Here is a 17,299-nt window from a genome sequence, read left to right on the forward strand (position 1 = left end):
CTGTTTCTAATTCAAACAAAGACTCCACATGTGCTAATGGTAGACCAGGGCCATGTTTTTAGTTTACTGCTGAACTCTTACGAAGAAAGCCACGTATAAACCAGTACACTGTCAAATTAGGGACAGACAGAACAATGGCGTTGCAATCATCTTTAGATAAGGGATAACTGAAGAATAAAAGTGGAAAAGGTTTAGTTCAAGGAAAAGAGACCCAAAGAGAAATGTGATACCTGACTTCAAATATTTGAAGACTATCATATGGAAACAAAGGGGAGGGTTAATCTGAATATCCCCCAGAAGTGCAAATGTAAATGCCAGTAGGTAAAAAATAAAGGAGTTGGGTTAAGCCTCAACATGGAGGCAGCACAGGATCATGAGGAAAATGTAAGCCTTGGGCAACTTAGAACTGAGTCTGAATTCTGACTCAACTAATACCTCTTTGAGTTTAAGCAAATTGTTTCCCTCTGGAAGACTTAGTGTCCTCGTTTGTAAAATAGAAATAACTAATTTAGACAGTTGTGATAATTAAATAGGAGAACAACAAAACAGGAAGCACAAAGTACCTAAGTCATGCTAGATATTCATTAAATGGTAATACCTAATTTTCTCTATAACAAAAACTTTCCAACAATCAGACCTAACCAATGGTATAACACTCTCCCTAATGCAGCCAAGAACTCCTAACATGGAAGACCTTCACCAGCCTCTGCTGGTGGACCATTTGGCAATGATATTTATCAATTAGGTTGGAGTTTTTTTGTTTTGTTTCGTTTCATTGTTTTTCTGTGTTTGGTACTGGGGTTTTTTTGGTGGGGTTTTTGTGTGTTTGGGGGTTTTTTCTGTTTGTTTTATATTGTTTTTTCATTTTTGGTGTTTTTTTTGTTTTACTTAAACAACAAGGAAGTTCACTGGGAAGATGTTGGATAGTTCACAATTTAGTGGAAAAGCTGGGATGGGGCACCTGGGTGGCTCAGTCGGTTAAGCGTCCGACTTCAGCTCAGGTCACGATCTCACGGTCCACGAGTTCGAGCCCCGCGTTGGGCTCTGGGCTGATAGCTCAGAGCCTGGAGCCTGCTTCCGATTCTGTGTCTCCCTCTCTCTCTGCCCCTCCCCCGTTCATGCTGTGTCTCTCTCTGTCTCAAAAAATAAATAAACGTTAAAAAAAAAATTAAAAAAAAAAAAAAAAGAAAAGCTGGGGATCCATGTTGGGAATAGACAGCAGTGAGGGCAGGAGGAACTGTCCTACGAGGGCACTGCTAATGGATACGAACAAACTGGCACACCCTGTGATAGCCTTGAAGAGGTCAGACCCAAAAGAGTCTGAATGTACCGGCTCAGGTCATATGCCCTACAGTAGTCTCAGTGCAGTAAGAGGAAGCCACCTGTGACACCTTCCAAAGAACTCATTGGCCTCCATGGCACAGAGCCAGGTATCTGGATGTACAGTCTCACAAGATTGCACACAACAGGGGAGAAGTGATTTCCAATACGGAAACAGGGTGTATCTACAGATTTATACTGGGATATAGCACACAGCAATGTTTAAGTGCACTGGCCAAGGAGTTCTGACATTCAAATCCTGGCTCCACTGCTTGCTAGCTGTGACGTACTGAGACGGCACTTCATTACCCTGTGCCTTGGTTTCCTCTTCTATAAAACTGTAAATAGTAAGAGTACCTACCTCATAAAGTTGTTGTAAAAATTAACTGGAATAAAGTATGCTAATCGCTAAGCACAGTTCCTGGCACATATAATAAGACCTCAATAAATGTTATTGCTGCTATTAGTAATATTACTATTACTAACGCTGAAGGTACACCATTGAGCACCTCTCAGAAGTGCTTTTCCTGAAAGACACTTAGGCTCTTATTCCTCTGTGGTTTCATGCCAGGAGGGAAGTCAGCGGCTCCAGACCTCTCCTTCCCAGGTCTCTTGACTTGATTTCCCCATGTAGATAATGGTTTCCTAGAACACCACAACTGCTCCACCAAAGCCGTTTTGAGTAATTGTAAAAAGTGCACAATGAAATAGATGAGAAGCACTAATTGCTGGAGAGATGCTAAGAACAACTATACTAATGAACCCACGCCACAGTGGGAATAACTGTTCGCCATTTGTGGATTCGTCCATGTATTATTTCTTCTGAACATTACTTTTAGTTCCTGGAAGAAGTACTTTGCCATAAATGGGAGGTCAATTTACTGGAAGTTAAAGACCAGCTTCCAAGCATCCCATCTGCTCCCGGAAAGAGGTATTTTCTCTCAAATGGCTTGGGGAGGGGCAGGGGAGGGGGGTTGGTGGTGGTGCAGCACACTCCTAGAAAACAACAAAGTTTGCTCCTGTAACAATTCCCACGAAGCAGTTCGCTAAAGAAAATCTATTTGTCTACATACCCCTAAGTTTCACAATAGCCAGTACCAGCTAGAACAGAGATGACAGAAATGCCTTGAGAAGCAGGGCCATGGACTTCCACAAACAGATCATGCACCCTCCAAAATTCATGATAGTGCAATCAGAAAAATGTCACCTGGCAGCTCTGTAATCTGACAATCTCCTCTTTTACACACACACCTACAGAAGAATTATACACACACGCGTCCTACACACGTCTTCCTCCATGCTCACCCCCTTTTTGCTGATCAAACTGAACTCCTAGACTTCTGCCAGGTTTGCATAGGATTTGCTTTTATCTTCATTTTTAAGAGCCTTCAGTTGCCAGCCATATCTCAATACAATTAAATTTTGCCCACAATCCAGTTCCTTGCTGCAACCAAATTATATTCTATGTCATATTACTTCAAAATCTTAGAATTCTAGGGGCACCTGGGTGTCTCAGTCAGTTAAGTGTGCCACCCTTGATTTCGGCTCAGGTCATGAGCTCAGGGGAAACCGAGCCCTGCGTCGGGCTCACTGCCTGCTTGGGATGCTCTGTCTCAACCTCCCTCCATGCACCTTCCCTGCTCGTGCTCGCTCTCACTCTCTAAATAAATAAATAAATAAATAAATAAATAAATAAATATCTTAAAATTTTTAATAAGAAAAAAACCTTTAGAATTCTAAATTATCCAGAGTATTCCATCGAGATGTTCTCAGTAATGTCAAATGTGGCCTCAAAAACATACCTGTTTGGCAGTCGTATTTTCTGGAGACGCTTCCAAATCCTTAAAACTGCAGGCAGCCCATGCTTGCTGCACAATCTTAGTCACAGACCATGGGAGTTTGGTTATTAGATGATCAGCTATATTGAATTTTCTCCACATATTCAACAAATGTGTTGAGGTGCCCACTGCTCCCCCTAAAATCGCTGAGCCACAGGAGCATATGCTATATGGAGACGTGAAATGCAGTTGCTGTAAAAATGAAATGCTATTCTTGGAATACCTATGTCATTACTTGAACTGAATCTCCTTTACAATGAAATGGCTGCTGCTTAGCAACTAATGCAAAGGAAGAGCCTGAATGTTTTTCTTTTTTTTCTCCCCAACAGAAGGTGTATTAAACATATACCATGCTGCTGGGGGTTCCATGTTTTTTAATATACAGAAAGAGTCACGAGGATGACAATGAGGTCATCCTCCAAATCAATGCCATATGGGTTTCGTAGGCCAGCCAGTGACTGATTCCAACTCTGTCCATTGTGATTAACAACTGAGATAAAGTCAAGTAAATAAAATTAACGAAAGGGAAACGCTGCTATCTACCTTTCCATACGGCGGTGCATGGAAGCAGTGTAATGAAGTGAAAAGAACATGGGACTTCAAATCCAAACACTAGCCTAAGCCTGGCAGCGCCCCTTACCGGCTTGTGGCTTTGGGAAAGTCACCTAGTGGTCACGCCTGTTTCCGGAAATGTACAATGGCTCTAAAAAACAATACCCGCTCTACCTGTTGCCTAAGTGTTTTGAGAGTAAAATTCGATCAAGCAGGTGAAAGCAGTTTATAAATGGCAAAGCCCTAAAAGCGCCACACACGTTTTTATTAGAAGTACTTAAATTTAGTTGGTATTAACAGTGTAAGAAATCTCCAGAAATCTGTCTTTTAAGAAAAAAAAATCCCTTAGATTTTGTTATAATTCCACACTGGCTCATAGAAAGCTTCTGTTTTAATCTTTAAATAGCTTTGTCGTTTATTTTTGAACTAGAGATTTATTTTGCTAAGAAATTCTGAAGGTTTTCTTCAAATAGGAAAAAATGACTCAGGTTTTTTAAATCATCCTTTGGAACTTTCTAGGTGACTATAACAGCACACATGCATATACTTATGAATTCTGAAGGGTGTTGCTATGAAAAAACTTACACTGAAAGTACTTACAGCCTGAATAGGCCCTCCAGTTAAAGGTGAAGACTCCACTCTAAGGATACTCAAAAAAAAAAAAAAAAAATCAGATGATGCTTTTACTGTGCCACTTCAACCACACAAAATACACATAAATCGGTGCGAACTTCTTCCCCGGACCCCACGCCATTGTACCATTAACCACCAGCCCCTCAAGTTCCACTCTGCTTACAACATATGACAAGGTCTTGTACTGGAGATAGATATTGAAGGAGGGGACACGTATTGAGCTATAATCCCTGCAGAGCATTCCCTGGCCCCAGGAAACTGGATTTTTTCCTCCACCCCATGCCATGGAGAAAAATCATATAGTTTCAGAAAGGAGAGCTCGGTCTTCACCTGCCTACAATGGCCAGTAGCAGACAGCTATTCACAGAGCCGAGTCCATGCTTGGACAGGGAAGGAATTCTTGGTCTCTCGGCCAATCAACCTCTATCTATGTCCTGTGTTAGGACTGGCTGGGCCCCCCAAAACGATGGGCCCACGGGTCTCTCCTCTCAGAGGATGTTGGTCTAATAAACCACTAGATAGTGCAAATACGGCTATTTGTACATAGGAAGTGGGAATGGGTGAAAGAACCAGAGTAAAAAGCTGCACTGGGGAAGCAGTTGGCAAATATGGAACTGGATCTGAACTCTGCCATAAGCCTTATGACCTCACGCAAGTTGCTTAAACTCTAAGCCTCAATATCCTTATCTGTAAAATGGAAATAATAATAGCCCCTACTTAATTGAGGGTTAAGTGAAAATGCTATAAATAAAATGTTTCACGGCTCAGAGGAAATGTTTACTAAAATCAGTACCTCACACTGATTAATATTCACAAGTAGAGAGTTAAGTAAATTAACACTTGCAGCCCAGATCTGAACCAAGGAGAGCATTTTTCTTCTCTTAGCTGCACTGCACGAAAACTTGGGAAGTACATGGGCTGTCTTTGCTGCCTCAGGGAATGGTATGTCAGAGGCCACTGGGAAGGACAAGAACAGCGGTGGCTGCTGTTTTTTGGCCACTGTGAGAAAAGGCAGGGTAGGCCGGGAAGGCTCAGCAGCCCCATGGGTGTTCACTCTGCCAGAGAAGATCATGCTCGGAGGCTTCTGGAGTTCAAGGTTTCTCTACTTCCTGTCTCACTTTAGATGCTGAGGACAGTGCTTCAATGGGAGAGAGACAAAAATATGCCATGGCTTAGTCTTTGCATGGAGAGGAGGCCAATTTAAAAGGAAGAAACCGTTTTAAATCAGGCTCTTTTCTCAAAAAACCCCTACAGGGAATGCTCTCTGTCTCAGAGAGAGATTGCCTCAAACCCAGTTACAGACATAAGGACAGTGATGAGAACACAATCCTTTCGGTTTGAAGAATGCTCCAGAAGTTTGTCTCAAAGTGATACATGGAACCCTTTCCAACTGCATCCACATACGCTTATATAAAACCCCTTTCACCTTTAAACAAACTGCTTTCAAGTGTTTTTAAAACAAAAATGTATTCTTCCAAAGGATTTTTTACATCTTTCTGATACACAAAGGCAAGACACATTTTAAAAATGTATTCTGGAGTGTTCAAGAAGTCTATTTTCTGGCTATTTCCTGAAAATCTACATGATACACAAAAGTGACCAAACTGCCTTTCCTTTATCTTTTATAGGAAAAAAAAAAAAAGAATTTACTTCCTCAGTACTTATTTCACAGTCCTGAGCCAGTTTTATTTGTTCAACAAATATTTAATAATAATCACCTACAATTTTAAAAAGTAAATTCTGTTGTTTGGCCTGGTTGAGAAAACTGACATAACATCCCAGAAGGCTGAGCCTTCAATTTCTGAAATAATCCAGGACAGGTAGCATCCAGGAAGCTTTTTCTCTGATTGCCAGGACGCGGCAGCTGGCCATTGTCTGGACACACAAAGCAGACGGCATCGAGCCGGGCCAGAGGAGAAATAACCTCTGTCCTGGAGTCCCTGGTGGCAACTCTATTTCTAGTACCTCTGTCTTTATCTACTTATCTATTCCCGACACTCGAAGCTCTGAGACCCTGTTACCCAATCCTCCGCGTCTGGCTTCCTGCTCCCGGATGACCAGTTTGGGGGTGTGGGCCGCTGCACGCTGATTCCTCTGCACGCTGGCCATGCCCATCTTCTCCGACCTTGGCTTCCTGCCTCCTCCGATTTCCAGAGCACTCAGAGGCAGCTCGATCCTCTCCATACCCTCTAGCGAGAGTCAACTGATTTTTAACAAGTTGTGAAAGGAGAAGTACAGATCCCATACCTCAGTGAATGCCAAAACCTGTACCTTTATTTTCCCAAGTATACAGCTATCTGATTTTCCTATTATCTGAATAATTTTATCACTGGCCACGGACGTCTGACTAATGTTCAACACATTGAAGATTAATAAACAGATCTCCCTAACTGGACTTAAGGATGGGTGATACCACCGGAATAAACACGGGGTGTTTATTTTAACTTAACTTTGTGACAGGGAGCATGATGCGTGTCAGCCTTCAAACCGTCCTACAAGGAGGGTCCCACTGTCACTACCATTTTATACAAGGGGAAATTAAGGCACAGAGCGATGAAGCAACGTGCCCAAGGTCACACAGCAGGCAGAGATAGAGGGAGAACTGAAGCCGGTGGCAGGGCTCTAGAGTCAGGGCTCTTAACCATCATTCCACCTGTCTCTCACGACATTGAAGAGTAAGAATAATGAGATTTGGTTGCAGTTTCTTTCTTACTGTTTTAAGTTTTGGTTGTTTCCCACCCACCCCCCGCCCCAACCGCAATCCAGCAAGTCAGACCATCATGTTATAGCTTAAATCAGAATTGGCTCTTATCAGAGCATCATTTATGAATCTGAAAATCTAACGGCAAATCTCCTAAACTTAAGCAAAATGGCTAGAGGTTAAGGACCACACAAGTCCCTGTCAGAAAGCTGTTGCCTTTAGAAAACAGTATCAGCTCCATTTCAGAGACTCACAAAACCTCAGGGCTGCAAGGAAAGAACATTAAAATTCATCTGCGAAGACCCTTCTTCCCACCTCTACCCAACCACAGCCCCCTCCGTCAGCCAGCCAGCGCACACACACCTGATGATCTGATTTTCTCTAAAAGAACACCGCAGCGTTCCCGCCACCTCTCTTTGAACACTACACTCACCGGCCACCCTTCAAGTGTGCTATAAATATAGGTGCATAAAAAGTAGCTGGCCCTTTTTTGCAGAATTTGTCATTAAGCGAGTTGAAAACAAAGCAAAAGCTTAGAGTTACAAAGAGACAAAGGAATTCTTCCTATAATAACTTTTCCGCCAAAGTCAGTCGGGTGAACTGGAAGGAGAGAGCGAAGAACTGCAGAGCAGAGGCCGCCAAGGGAGTAAAAACCTCCAGCTGGCTGGACAGCGGTCAGGCCAGATTCCAGGACGGCGGGGCAGCCATCTTTGTGCCTTTCTAAGTTCTAATCACAGGGAAAAAAGTCAACAGAAAATTCCCCGAGGAGGAAATCAATGATGCCCCCTTGGAAAGGGATGAGACAGACAGAAAGAGAGCCAGAGAGCTAATTAGTGCTACTCAGAAGGCAAATTAAGGCTTTTTCTTTGACAAGCTGCAAATAGCTGGTTAAGTAAGAGCTCTGCCACCCCTCTCCAGCCCCGAACAGCTGGCCGAACGGCTGGTGCAGGTAGTCATACAGGAAGCTGTAAACGGAAACACAGTTCTGGGCTGTTGGACAAAGTGTAAATGAGAAAAAAGGCAAAGCTTTCTTTCAGGAGAAACGAAATCACAACCCGAGATGGACAGGGAATGGTAAAAGCAGTAGTTTATTTAAAGAAGGCAATTAGATTCGTTCATCCATAAATATTTATGCAACACCTACTGAGTAATGAGAACAGGATTCAGGGATTCAAATGGTAAGGTGCAATCTCTGGCTTCTAAGGGGCTAACAACTTAGCAGGAAATAATAATAATTAGAAAAGTTAACTCGCTGCAAGGCGCTATGCTGCACCCTGGGCATAAGGTAACTCACTCAAATCTCATGAGAAACTTCTAAGGTACGTGTTATGATTCCCCCCATTTCAGAGAGGAGTATGCTGAGCCTGCAAGGGATTACACAACACGCCCAAGATCAGCGGGAAGGTGCCAGGTTTAAATCCCGGTCAAGCTCCCACACCAGAAAATTACAACTGACTCCTACTAACATGGCTTTTTGCAAGTGCCGTGTGAGGACATGGGAAGACTGACCACCTACCACAGAAAGTGGACACCTCTGAGCAATCCTAAGAGGAGTCTGCCTGGTGAACAGGCCAGAGAGGAATTAAGGGAGCAGCATGTTCAAGCAGACCTAACTTGCCATTTTAATTTCTTTTTTTTTTTTTTTTTAATGTTTTATTTATTTTTGAGACAGAGAGAGACAGGGCATGTGCAAGGGACGGGCAGAGAGAAAGGGTGACACAGAATCCGAAGCAGGCTCCGGGCTCTGAGCTGTCAGCACAGAACCTGACGCGGGGCTCGAACTCACGAACCGCGAGATCATTACCTGAGCCAAGTCGAACGCGTAACCCACTGAGCCACCCAGGTACCCCGCCATTTTAATTTCTTTCATCTTTTCCTGCACTGCATTGGTTTGTTAGGCCTTGCAGCAGGCATAACATTCCTACCAGTTCAAACAATTCCAACAGTGCAAATGGTTCCAGCCAGTTCAAACAATTAGAAATTAGTCCACATTTATAGTTATGTCATGCAAATTAAATTTCAAAGAAAAAAGAAAGAAACCTTTCAGCTTAGACTTTGTTTCGCTCCTTACCTTCTTCCCTCAGTTACCCACCATTAATTTGGAGGAACTGCTGTCCTAAAGCAAAAATTACAAGGTCTCAGAAAAAATAGTTTGGACAGGTGTTAACCCACATAAACCCAAGTAAGAAAACAAACATCACAACAATATCTAGGCAGTGGTCCTTCTAGATGCTTCCAGTTTCACAGAGTGAGTGCCTCTCAGCCCACTTTAAGAACAATTCGGGGTTGCCTAAAGGGTGTGCGTATCCCAGAGCCCAGCCCAGAAGGACGCGGAAGGTGCAATAAGCCCGGGCCCTCACTAAGAGTCCTCATTTTCTCTTATTAGACAGTAAAATGTTTCAAAGAGCTAACTCTACTCTAATTTGATTTGACCCCATGAGGCAATGCTGTGGTTGTCGCGGCAAAAATGAACACCAGCAAAACTCCTTTCAACTTCTCCACCCCCTGATGCCACAGGGTCCGATGCCATCACGCTCCCAGGTAAAAACCAAGGCTCTCAAAGGTCAACTCGAACAGGTGAAGTACTATGGACAATAGTTCAAGTGCAATCTTGCCCAGTTTGTGTCTGGATTGAGGAAGTCTACCTTTAGCTAAGTCCGAAGTGATTACTGAGGAAGGAAACATTAAATCAGAACGAAAGTTTTCCTCTGACCCTAAAGGCTCGAAATAGTGAACAAATGTATAAAGCACAGACAAAAACATAAAATAACTAAAACTGATTTACAAAGGAGGATATTGACACACTGGTTTTCGGAAGAAGAAAACTCCCCGCTCCCAGGATTGATTCTCACGCAAGGAGAAAAAATGCCCATGCTGTCCTGTCTGGCTTTCTTACACTCCACTTGTCTTTCTTAGAATCACATAATCTTGCTTTGCAGGACAAAACACAAAGGGAAATACTACCACGTTCTAATCACCAACGTGTAAATAAGAAAAGATTTTTTACCTGGCTGTCTAACCTAAGTATTTTAATACTCCCTGCTGCTATGCCTGTCTCGTACCAAAATCTCCCTTTGAGGGTCTGGTACTACTATTCTGGTGTATAAGTAGAGAAGCTGAACCACGTCATCAACATTTTATAAGTACCATTAATCGCCCAGGCCTTCTTATAAGTGAAATCACACCTCATCGTTTTTTCGGGGGTGCTCAAAGAGGTACACGGGCCAGATCTAGGTTCACCTACACAACATCTGTGTCATTTTATCCAAAAGCATCTAAAACTCTAACATGGGTATCCACAATGATGGCAGGTGTCATGTAGGTGGTTTTGTTCTATGAAGCGAAACCAATATTAGCTTTGGTGATCATGGATTTATACTCATTTTTCTTTCTGAAATAGTAGAGAAAATCCTTAAAATCACACAAAGGAATATGGTCCAAAGTGTACAAGAGATAATATATAATGACCTGTATTACATATTACAGAGGAGGCGAAAGAACAGCTCATGCTGCACACGCACGGACACACACACTTACATACACACGGAGAGACTTCCAACCTGAAATGAATATTTAGAGAAGCAGAATGTGGTCTAAGGAGAGAGTCCTTTAGAGTTGGATCTGGGTTTCAATTCTGCCTCCTACCCAAGCTCTATACCTCACGTTCATTTTCTATAAAATAGACATAACCATAATCATACCATAGGACGGTCACGAAGAGTAAATAGGATGGAATATACAACAATACTTACTGCAGTGCCTGGTACATAGAAGGCAATAAACATCAGCTACTTTCTCCTTCCCCTCCACTGTGCATTTCTGAAAGACTTTTTTTTTTTTTTTTTTACTAACTTAAAAGGGAATTCTTACAGCGGAAAAAAAAAAAAAAAAAAAAAAAACAGTTCCTACACATTATATAGTCATTGGCACATATGTATCTGTTGCAGCACCATAATTTGCAAAGAAAAAGGAAGTAGTAATTTGAAGAGAAAAGTACCAGCTCACTTGCATTGCCTTGTAAAACCTTCAGCTTTACAGTCTACAGAGACTATTTGCTCTAGGGGAGCAGAATCTGAAATAAAGGAAAAATTCTCATGGGAAAAATGGTTCCCAAAAACAGCCAAGAAAGAAAAGATAATGAGGGGAAATCTAGGGGTATATAAAGGAGTTTATTTTACTTAACAAAGTAAAAGTCAAGCAAAATGAATAATCTGCCTCCAGAAATGGTTATTTAAAGGCTTTTTGTAAAGGGCTCCAGTTCCTAAAAAGACAGGAGTCACTGCATATGCCCACCCACTCCTCATTTATTTTTAAAATCTAGCTTATATGTTCCTTAGCAACAGAAGGAGCAGATGAGACCCCCCCTACACACACGCACACGCACACCCTCTCCCAAAGCCCCCTTCTTCTTTCCTGTCAAGTGTCATTCTGCAAATACCCATGTTCTTCAAAAGATATTTTTTACCTACCTGCAAATCTCCTCTTTCCCACCTCAAATGACTCCCCCCACCCTTACACAAGCAGCCACATTTCATTCACCAACCGAATTCTTTCACTCAGACTCCATCCTGTGAGGTATTCCCAACCTCTCTCCATGAACTCCAACCAGTCACTGTCCTTGAGTGCCCCCAGAAGTGAGGTGGGGTGGTCGCCACTGAAGGGCCAATGCCCAACTCCAGCCAGAGGTGTACTTCCTTACAGACCATTTATTGACCCACCGGCAAAAGGTGAGGCCCAGCTATGTCTGAATCTGGCAGGAATGGCTCCCACGGTGAATGGTCCACCATTCACCATGACTCTAAAAAACTAATAATGGGAATCAAAATGGAGACACTCTCCAGGTTATCCAAGACAAACATGTGCCAGATGAAATCAACTATCTTTTCACTGTCTTTCCTCTGACTTTGGGACTGCCTGGTCTTGTTTGGCCAGGCACCGTTTATGAGCTCAAAGATCAATTGTTCAGCCTTTGGGAAAAAATAGGTCCTCAGATATTAGTGTGCTTAAGCACTGCCCGGGGAGCCTGTTAAAAATCCCCACCCACAGACTGTTTGATTTTCTAAGGCTGGGGTGGCAGGCATTTTGAACCAGCCACCTGAGGTGATGCTGATGGAGGTGATTCCCTGAATTGGAGATTATACAGCTTTACTGAAAAGGGAATGTTCACAAAGTAGGACCCACCTCTATGGTTCGTAAGGCAAACGCAGGATTATTATTCCTTTATGGAAAAATGTTGTGTTCATGTCTCTGTTTGTGTGTGCACACACTTACACATGCATGTGTGAGCTTGCAACCGGGAAAGCCATGGCCCACACAGCACCCGTGGCCAGGAGAGAAGCTCAGAGAATGACCCCTGCCAAGAGGCAAGCTGAAATGATTTCCCTTGCAAACTCTGCCTCTGGAGCCCTACCTAGTGAGGAGTCTGATGAATACCAGTAACACAGGCCAGTTTCTCAGCTCAGGAGCCCAGACCCACAATGTGCCGAATGTAATGAGCCCCCTCCAACTCACAGTTCCTAAATTAGGCTGAATGTAGTCCCTGTTCCCCTAAGGGCCAGGCAGGCCATCATTACGAGGAAGTGGAGCTGCCTGTGTCCCAGCATACCTCCCTAGAGCTACCCCACTCTCCACCACTTGCCTATTTTTGGAAACCAAAAAATATAAAGAGAAAGATTCATTTGATCCTCATCTATGCTAGTAACTAAAAGAGCAAGTCAAGTGGGAAACTCCCTCGACGCACAGAGAACAAAATGCACGCAAGGAATGCGGGAACCACAACCTGACCAGGAAGACCGTCTCAGAGTCATCAGAAGCCAACGCTTAGACACACAGCACATGCCCTAGTGACTGGGGCCTCCGGTCCAGGCAATGCCTATGGGGATCCCAATGATTCACACACATGCCCCCATAAATACAACACACACCCTCACAAACCCACACACCTCTGTCATCTGCCTTTGCTTACATAACAGCACATGGTGTGACAGGCTTAATACTTTATAGGGGTTTCTGGAAAGGACCGCTAGTTCAAAGGACAGGGTCACACTACTGTTATTACTGACCCCTTTTCGAGAAATACTCCAACCCCTAGCAAGTGCAAATTGTCGTCATTCTGTGCTGCGTTTATCACCTGAACTTTCAAACTAACAAAGCAGTAAGGGTAATCTCTGAAACTCTCTGAATCTCTCGACATTTTTATTCTTGCCCCGGGGGTGGGGGGCTGGGGGTGGAGCAGAGAACCTAATGGATCCTCAGTTCTCGTTTTTTGGATCCTGAGACAATTGGGGCTAATCTTTTATTATAATTTGGCGGCCATTTAGCCTACACCGTCCTTGTCTCACAAATGCATCCACCCTCAGGGGCAAGCATGGTGCCATTCTCTCACTCTTCCATGGCTGGCCAGCGGGCTGCCCACCTCCTCCTGCTGGGCACACCCAGGAGAGAGGGAGAGAGCACAGGTACGGGTAACCCCCTAACCAGCTGAGTAGCTACAGACTTCGATCCACACCGTCCCTTCCTTCACGGGAGGTCTCCCTGCAGGTCCGACTTCCACAAGGATCTCCCCTCAGGACAGCGCTGTTCTTTCCTGCCTGGACGGTGATCTCAACTACCAAGTTAGTGCCAAAGGTTCATCCAAGGAAATCTGGAAGGTAGGGGGGAGTGGTTACAGATGACACCGCCTTAGGGACAACTTCGAGGACTTCTCTTAAGAAAACTAGGCATCTCTTGTCTGTGTCTGCACACCCCCCCCCCTCCCGCGCACACACGCATTTTTGTTGTTTTCTGATCTCAGAGACCCAGTCTTCGGTCCTGTTCCAGAGGGAAACCGGGCGCACCCAGCTTCCCTCCAGCCCAGAATGATAGGATGAGAAGAGAATACGTCTCCCCACAAGGGGGAGAGAGAAAGAGAAACAGAGGGAGAGAGAGAGAGAGAGAGAGAGAGAGAAGAGAGAGAAACAGAGAGCGAGCCAGCGAGCCAGGTGCCCCCAACTCCGCGGAAGCGCCCGTGTGACGGACGAGAGCGGGTCTCAGCCCCGCGGCGGCACCTGTCTCCCGGTCGCCCGGGCGCCCGCGCCTACCTGTAAGAGACCTGCTTCCGGAAAGTTAAGTTCCTGAGCTTCTCCTCCAGCGCCTCGTCCTTCTCCTTCGCGCCGGCGGCCGCGGGCTCCTCCAGGGCAGCGGCCCCCGCCGCCGCCGCCGCCGCTGCCCCCGCGCCCCGCGGGTCCGCGCCGCCCTCCGCGCCCAGGCAGCAACTCCCGGCGCCGCTTCCGCCGCCGCCGCTGCCGCCCGTCGCCCCCTTCTCCTCTCCCGCCGAGGAGCTGGGGTTCATGGCGACCGCTCCGGCGGCCGCGGAGGGAGCCGAGGCGGCGGCGCTGCAGAGGCCGGGCCGGCTGACGGCGCGGGCGGCGGCCGCCACCGCAGGAGAGCGAGCAGGTCCGCGCGCCGCTGGCAGGGGCAGCAAATGGCAGCCCCTTCCCGCAGCATCCATCCGCCGCTGCACCGCACCGGGGCATTGTGGGAAACTCCGTGCCTCCACTCCCCCTCCCCGACCAATCAGAGGCCACCTCCCTCCGCCCCCCTCTGCCTCCCCGCCGCCAACCCGCGCCCTCCGTCCTCCGCCCCCCCCCCCCCCCGCCCCCAACCCTGGCCTTTTCCTAAATCGGGGGCACCGGCCAGAGCTGAACCTGAACTCTGCCCTGAGGCGTCGGGGGCTGCCGGAGAGGAGCACGGAGGGAGGGGGCCAGGAGGGCGCCGGGCGCGAACCCCGGCGTCGGGAGAGGAGAGCCCCGGAGGGAAACTCGGAGGAGAGCGTGCCGCGCCCCGGTGAATACACGAGAAGGCGGGGACCCGGACGCGCGAGGTGCCCTGCCCGGGCGGGCGGCCCTGGAGCGGTAGCGCCCACCTGGGTCCCCGGGAGTGCCCTGATGCCCGGTGCCTGGGGCGGCGTTCTCTCCGTCCCCGCTCCCCGCTTGGGCTGAGCTCGAGCCAGGCAGACGGCGCCCCACGCTGGAAACCTCAGGGGGGTGTAGGAGCGAGTTCAGGGCGAACCGGGGGAGCAGTCGTGCGCGGTGTAAAGTAAGCGGTGAGGGGGGAGGCCAAGTTGAAGCTACGGGCGAAGCGCCTCCCTCCCTTCCCCGGATAAGGGCTGGGACCCCTTCATCCCTGAGTCGCCCAGCCAGGCCATCGTCTCCTTTACACGCAGCCGTCTTCTTAAACGGCTGTGAATTCGATTGACTGGGATCGGAGGGCCGCCAGGGAAACGAACGGCAAGACTGAGAGAACCCAGGAGGCAAGTGAGGATGGGCGCAAAGGGTGCTTGCGCCGGGTCGAGCCGGGAGAGGAGGAGCTCGCCCAAGGAGGGGTTTCGAGCCACGTCAGACCCCACTGCTAAAAAACACGCCAAGCTTGCAGTCTCTATAGATTTAGTCATCCACCTCGCCCCGAGTTTTTGCTTCTAAGCCTACTACCCAAAACTCTATGGGATTTGAATGATGCGCTACAAAGTGTCTAAGACAGGTTGTTTTCCAAATTAAGGGTTTCCACTCCGGAAGTCGCGGCTGTTAACAAATAGGAAAAAGATCCATACTTAAGGCTAAGTGTAGTCGCCAAAATACACACCTACACGTACCTGTGGTAAAAGAATTGCAGGTGGGTGCTGGGGGACCCCAGATTGCTTGATTTCTTTCCCTTTGTTTTCTCATAACTACAATTAAGAGATGGAACAACAGACCTCAAGTCTCTCCGAAACTCCACATTGTGTAATTCTCTCTATATGCACATTATAGTAAGCCAAAGGTCAGGACATTTCCGGAGTGGAATGAGGAAAGGTAACGATAAAAATGATAAAAACAGGTGGTGGTTATTAAGCCTTCATTTTTATATGACAAGTGTGGTGCTAAGCACTCCAATGCCTATATCTACACTTTCACAGCCCCCCTCATGTGTTAGTAACTCCACCCCCCGACACACACCCACACACACACACACACACACACACACACCTTGCTCATGCAACTAGAACTTGGCAGAGACAGGAATCCTACCCAGGCTGTCTGGTTACTCTTCACCCCTGTGCAGTCTGCCTCATCTTCAGAGGGGCCTGGGAGAATTACGTTCTTCAATAGCAAGATTAAATGAGATATATGAATATATAGTGTATCATTAAAACCACATGATCTTAAAACCATCATCTTACCTGAATTATTGGACGGCCTCCTAACTGCCCACCAGAACTTCTCCAATCGACTCTCTAGCTCAGCTCCTAAGATACTTCCGATATGTTATCCTCTATATGAAAATCTTGCAATTATGCCATGGTGTCATTAAGGCAAAGTTCAAACAACCCCAGAACTGATTTTCAAGGCCATGTTAGTGGGTGGCGTGCCAGCTCTGACCACCTCCCCTTCTTACTATTTCGATAATGCCACTCTGAACTGGACTATGTATAAGTCTCAGATACTCCCTGCTCCCATCTTTGCACGCATGGGTCTGCTGCCTCCTTTTCCACATCCCTCCCTCTAATAGATGGCATTGATGAGGGATTAGGAAGACAAACACTTTCTCAAATTGTTGGTGTAGTTTGATACAGTGTCTCTGATGCGAAATTTGCCACTATCTATCAGTAAACGAAATGCACAACCTAATTAACCTAGCAAGTACACTTCTAGGAATTTGTCCTCCGATATTTGTGTAGCTGCACACCAAAAATTGAAGACTGAAACAACCTGAGTGTTAATTTAGGACTGATTACCTAAATTATTATTCATCCAAACAATGGAATTCTCTGCAGCCATTGAGAGGAATAAGGCAAATTGATATATATTGATACATAACAATCTCAAAAATGTTAGCTCAAAAAAGAGAAACACGGTTCAGAGTACTTAGGATACTATCCTTTACAGAAACAAGAGAATAGCTACAGGTAAAGTATTTCAGGGAAGATATAGAAGAAAACAGTGACACTCACACTAGAGTGGCCCTAGTTGTAGAATCTTGAGTTTTACTCAATTAAATCGATACATGCCAACAGGAGACAGAAGGTCTCCCCAGCTAACAGGAAAGCCAGCTGGGCCAATAAGCTGTGTATTTGCATTTTTAAAGAGTGTATCAACAAAGAGGGGCTGCTAAACAAAGGAAAGTAGGGTTAAGAAAATGGACATTGAATACACAGCCCACTTTAATAGAGAGAAAGAGAGAAACCTTATCCCTAAGAGGTACAAATAATTCCAGCACAAAACAAATGAATTCTTGTTGT

General features: G+C 45.9%; 1 protein-coding gene across 8 annotated transcripts in view; it reads right to left on the bottom strand.

The window, feature by feature from the left end:
* DGKI (diacylglycerol kinase iota) overlaps positions 1-14,557 on the bottom strand; it is a 447,606-nt gene extending 433,049 nt beyond the window's left edge. For all 8 annotated transcript variants that reach the window (XM_078438897.1, XM_078438893.1, XM_078438899.1 and 5 more), the window contains exon 1: positions 14,124-14,557. In XM_078438897.1, coding sequence (XP_078295023.1) covers positions 14,124-14,533 — 410 coding nt within the window. In that variant the 5' untranslated portion in view covers positions 14,534-14,557. The remainder of the gene's footprint in view (positions 1-14,123) is intronic.
* Positions 14,558-17,299: the final 2,742 nt, after the last annotated feature.

This window comes from Panthera onca, chromosome A2 (genome assembly GCF_046562875.1).
Source record: "Panthera onca isolate mPanOnc1 chromosome A2, mPanOnc1 haplotype 2, whole genome shotgun sequence".
Lineage (NCBI taxonomy): Eukaryota > Metazoa > Chordata > Mammalia > Carnivora > Felidae > Panthera > Panthera onca.